The following is a 5,330-nucleotide window of genomic DNA, read 5'->3' as shown; positions in this document are numbered from 1 at the left end:
CCAATGTGCATTGGCTCGTTTAGTTTACACTCGAAGTGGATTGGTCTCTCTAAGCGAGATCCCGATTTGTCGGTCACCGACCTGACTCGGAGTGTCATCAATCATTCGGTCATCAAACCCCGTCATTACTGAAGCTGTTCTTCACACTGTGGCTGCAGCATCACGTGTGTCACTGCTGGTCATACGTTAGTTTATATTCTGCTTTCCTAGTTTCTAATTCAACTGCAACTGCTCATTACTTTATCTTACGTTGAAACGCTTGATTTTAAGTACAAACAGCCAGGTAACGTTAGACAAATGCAAAGGCTCTCATTCCGACTCCCAGCCCACATTTTCCGTGTGATGTCACACAGTGAGACAAACATAAGAAAATCTTCGGGATTCATAGTCAGATTTCAAACTGACCGTAAAATCACTTCGTTGTCGTGCTGACAGAAGCTGCTGATCCAGTTTGTGGGACTTCACTCAACAGGACAGGTCAGTTCAGTTTTTTTATTACAAAATAAATATGACAATATGTAATATGTGGCGACAGTTATTGATTACAAAATCATACAGTATCCAAAATTATAGTCCCACCAAGAATTCACGTTTTGTTTTTTCCTGATTTTTTTGCGATCAAAATAACTGCAATTTTTTTAATAAGATCACACATTTACAATATTGTATGACTTTAGATAGTACAACAGTCATACGTGACAGAAAGAAAAAGAAAGCACGCAGAAAGCTTGATTATTATGTGTCTTACCAAATTTTGACACATACTTTTAATGCAACGTATACTTCTTTTTGTTATAAAATTAAGACCGTATTACAAACACATTCTTTTACTGTGGATTTTGCTTTTTTTTTTGTTTTTTACATTAAGCACAAGCACAGTCCACACTTTCTTCTCTCATTCAGGCATGTTTCTTGCATGCATGGCAATACATTTGAGCAGTACAAACAGCGACTTATAAATTTGAGCAGGGAAACTGCGACTTATGTGTACAAATGGCGAAATATGCTCGAGCGCAGAATACGCGACATTGCAAAATCATGATTTTGCGAAAACCTGTAGGGACGTTAAACAGGTTGGAAAAGCTAAAGCTAATTTTAAATAGAAATTAAATGCAGTGAAAAAAGCCACTTCAAACATATGTCTACACATCAAATTAATTTGCCTTTTCTAGAAAATCTGGCACGAAGAGGAACTGCTGCACAGTCGACAACAGCTCAGTGGTCCGCGGACCGCGCCATCGATGGTGGGAAGGATAGCTCTGTGCTTTCTGCTTCTTGTGCGGCAACCAATGTTGAGGCCAGACCGTGGTGGAGGCTGGATCTTCAGGCTGCGTATCGAGTGAGTATCGTGGTCGTCACCTACAGAGAAGACTGCTGTCCAAACAATAGGAAAGACTTTCAGATTCGCTTCGGCAACTCTCTGCAGGACGAAGGAAACGACAATCCCAGGTGAGGCACCTCAGCGTGAGCCTATTTCTTTAGTTTAGTTTAGTTTAGTTAGTAACTGATTATATTAGATTAGCCACAGAGAGGACAAGTTCATCACCGCTTTGAGCTCTTAAACTAAAATGGAACCAGATCACAAAAGAATAATTGAATGCATATTATGAGAATCAAATTACTTTTTTATAGTAACTTACCCAACACTGGTCTCATCAAGGATATCATTGATATTCTTGATAATCTCCCATTTTCTGTAAAAGCGCCTATGTAATTTAATATATTTATTTGTTGATCGTAAATAAAGTAAAATTCTGTGTGTGTGTGTGTGTCATCATGTAGCTGTGCCGTGATCTCCAGTGATTCAGCATCCAACAGCGTCACCTACTCCTGCTCAGATCGGGAGGGACGGTACATAAACGTCTTCTCTCGTGGATACATTATCTTGGATTTCAAGGCCCTCTTGGTGTGTGAGGTGGAAGTATACGAGACAGGTGATCAAACTCCAGCAAACCATTCTTTAGTTCGTTTTTTAGATGCTTAGACACTTTTGTAGACACATAAAAATGGCGAAAACTACTTTTCAAATATAGTTTTCACTGTATCGTTGTTTTAGTTTTAAAAGTCTATTACATTTTCTGTTGAAGTAGGCTATTTTTAGAGTTTCCAAAGCTGATGTATTAACTGGTATCACTGATCAAATGTTTAACAGCTTTAAATATATTATTGCTAATCTAGTGGCATTTTCGTGTTTAATGTAGGCAGAAGGCATTTTCGTGTTTAATGTAGGCAGAAGTTCCATAATAAAACTCATGTCTAAAACTAAAATTAATTTGTGGCCATCTTTTTTGTTTGTTTTTGGGACATGCAAATGTGTTTTAGTTTACTTTTACCCTAGTTATTACTTTTCCATTTTACTTTTCGTTAACGATAATAACAAAGTGAATTGTGTCTCCTAGAATATTTTACACGCTCGTTTATGAAGATAGCGTTTAACTCCACCGCTAATCTGACCGACCCGACAGTAACGGACAGCGTGCTTAAAGAGGTGAGAACGTGATGTTTGTCTCTTATCGCAGCCTGATGCCTCGCTATAATACTAATGAATCGTTCATTGCAGTTGAAGTCAGCGCTGGCTCTGAGAGGAATCACTAATGTGACTCTGAGCTGGTCTCAAAACCCCTGAAGAAGCAGTGATCCATAATCAACGTGAAAAAGGTGAGTCTGTTCCTAAAACCAGCGATCTAGAGTGAATCTACTCTGTAAAATCCCTCAGTGATGTGGTTAATGAGGAGGAACGTATGAAGCTCTGTGATTTTCATTTCCAGATGCCTGCTGAAGCAGATCTCTGGAGCTTCTCTGAGGAGTAACAGCCATGAGTTTCATTTTCATTATATTATATTATATTCATTATAAAGTTACTGCAAGATGCCAGACTAAACATGCTGTTTTTTAACCCTCTGATCCATGAATTATAAAGAAGGAAAAGGAAAGGTTTATTTTTAATAAAAAGATACAATACCTAAATAAATAAATAAAAACCTTAAGCTTTTTTTATTCCCAAAATTATGCATTTTGTTATAGGGGAAAAACAGATATATAAAATATTAAGGGGTTTTTTTCCACCTAAATTTCCTCAAAATTATGTATTTTGTTATAGGGGAAAAACAGATATATCAAATATTAAGGGTTTTTTTTCCACCTAAATTTCCTCAAAATTATGTATTTTGAAAGACACATGCCTGTATTGAAACAAAAAATTGCAGCAATTATTTCAGTGGTACTTGATGCATCACCACTTTGCATGCCAATTAGATTTTTGATGCTGTCATAAAGAAAATAATGCTAAAACAAGAGGACAATGATATAGAATTGTGTGTAGTGATATAACATCATAACCGGAAATGTTAAAAAGCTGTTGAAGACCTGTCTATTGTAGTGGACATCATGCATCAGAGGGTTAAATAGTGCTTAAACGATGTAAATGTAACATTATTTGGTGTGTTTTCATTATATATATTTCTGGTAGTAGTACGATCTTCACTCTTGTTTTAGCTTAATATACCACTTGGATCAGGCATTTGTCATTTACTTCATAAATAGCACATGATGTCTTCTCAACTATAACTTTCTATTATACAGATAGGAGTTAAATGTTAAGTTTAGAGAGAGAAAGAGAGTCTTTTAGTAAAGTCTTTTTAATAGTCAACACAGTAACATTCATATATTGTGTGTTCAGGGTTAAAACAAGGCGACTCAGACAATCATGGTCACATTTAGGTTGTTCTGGATAAATATACATAAAGTAAAGTCATTCTTGAACATCACACAACACACTGCAGCATCACTTTAACAAAGGGCTTCTAGTTGCTTATTGCTTTAATTAAAATTGTATTGTAATAAATGAACTGATACACAATCCCAGTAAAATAAATATACTTATATTGTCAGTAGTTATCAGTGAATGAGAGTAATTTTAATTGTCCTTCAGATAAACTGCTATGAAATGAGCATGTGTTCCTTGATCAAATGAAAATATAATACACATACTGTATGTACATTGATTCATTCAGCTAAGTACTTTTATACTTTTTTTTAGCATATTTATACAGAATGTTTCAAAGGAATTTTATGAAGCATGCAGGACAAGATGAGTATAAATATGTCAGCAGCCGGAACAATTACAGAAATCAATGAATTATAAAAATGAACAATAAATAAACATCTGCTTGAAAGATTCAGTCTGTGGTTCCAGATTAACATTTATCAGCACAAGTCCTGTGAATAAAACATACATATTGTGATAATCATATTCTCCAGCAGGTTCTAAAGAACCTGTTGAGCTTCAGTGGAAGTGAGATTTATCATAATTCATTTGAATAACTTCACCTTAATGCAGTTATTATAGATTAATGCTCCTACCTTGTTGGTTTTTTCTCCTCGTGTGTTACTTCACGGTAGGGGAGTCTCGTCCAGGACAGTTTAACGTCACTCAACCCCAGAGCGGACTGCAGCTAAAACACACAGACAGCTATTAAAGCAGGTTTCATTTAGTATAACTAGACTGGCCTCGTCATGTGACATACAGCAGCCACAATAGCACTTTATAACTGATATAGGCTTGTTTTATTTTTGATTTTTTCCTTTTTATTTGAAATATTCACAAACATGTTAACTATATCATGAAATATCTCGATTCTCAAATATGTGTAAGTAAATGCATTTAGCACCTTTATAGATTATGTTAGTTGATCTATAATGGGCGATGGGCAAAGTAGCCTAATAGTGTAATCTATTAACTACGCATAAACACTCGTCTTTTTACTTAAATACCAGATATGGGTGTCATGCCATAAAATAATTTTAATACGACTGACTGAATTATAACACTGTACAGAAAGAAAGCAAAGATCATTTACATTATCAAATAAAATTATCACTGACTTCAGTCTAGCCAGAGTTCAAGCACTCTCAAAAACTCCCATTAAAATCACTGAAGCTGTTTACACTGTGAAATTAATATCTTACACTCGTACGCACATCTGCACTTTGTTGTTTCTGATGAGAGAATTCGCCAGAGAGCAGAATTCAGTCACTGAACAAAATTCCAGTGTTTCCGCGATGACTCATCTGATCGTCTCTGATTGGTTATTGCATTCATAAGCTCAACAGAATCATGTGTGATTGGTTTTAAGTGCTGTAAAAACGTGTCTGTCTCTGGCTCTGCGCCAGTCAGCAAATGCAGATTTGAATTTAGCAGCTGGTGATGTTTTACTTTTTTTCCATTACTACCACCCACATGACAAACTGCGCATCGAACCCAAAATAGTGTGGTGTGATGCGATTCCAAATTTAGGGGGTGGGGGGGGGCAAGCTTGTTGACACGAAGG

General features: G+C 36.1%; 1 protein-coding gene across 1 annotated transcript; it reads left to right on the top strand.

Moving 5' to 3' along the window:
• The first annotated feature begins 342 nt into the window (after positions 1-342).
• On the top strand, positions 343-2,626 carry LOC107699377 (fucolectin-like). Its single transcript, XM_016500616.1, has 5 exons — positions 343-352; positions 1,173-1,449; positions 1,783-1,934; positions 2,400-2,488; positions 2,561-2,626. Exons 1-5 carry the CDS (start codon positions 343-345, stop codon positions 2,624-2,626), a joined length of 594 nt encoding a protein of 197 aa, XP_016356102.1.
• Positions 2,627-5,330: the final 2,704 nt, after the last annotated feature.

Source organism: Sinocyclocheilus anshuiensis, unplaced genomic scaffold, assembly GCF_001515605.1.
Source record: "Sinocyclocheilus anshuiensis isolate Anshui unplaced genomic scaffold, SAMN03320099.WGS_v1.1 scaffold971, whole genome shotgun sequence".
Taxonomy (NCBI): Eukaryota; Metazoa; Chordata; class Actinopteri; order Cypriniformes; family Cyprinidae; genus Sinocyclocheilus; species Sinocyclocheilus anshuiensis.
Note: the sequence above shows the minus strand (reverse complement) of the source record. Positions and strands in the feature narration are given on the sequence as shown.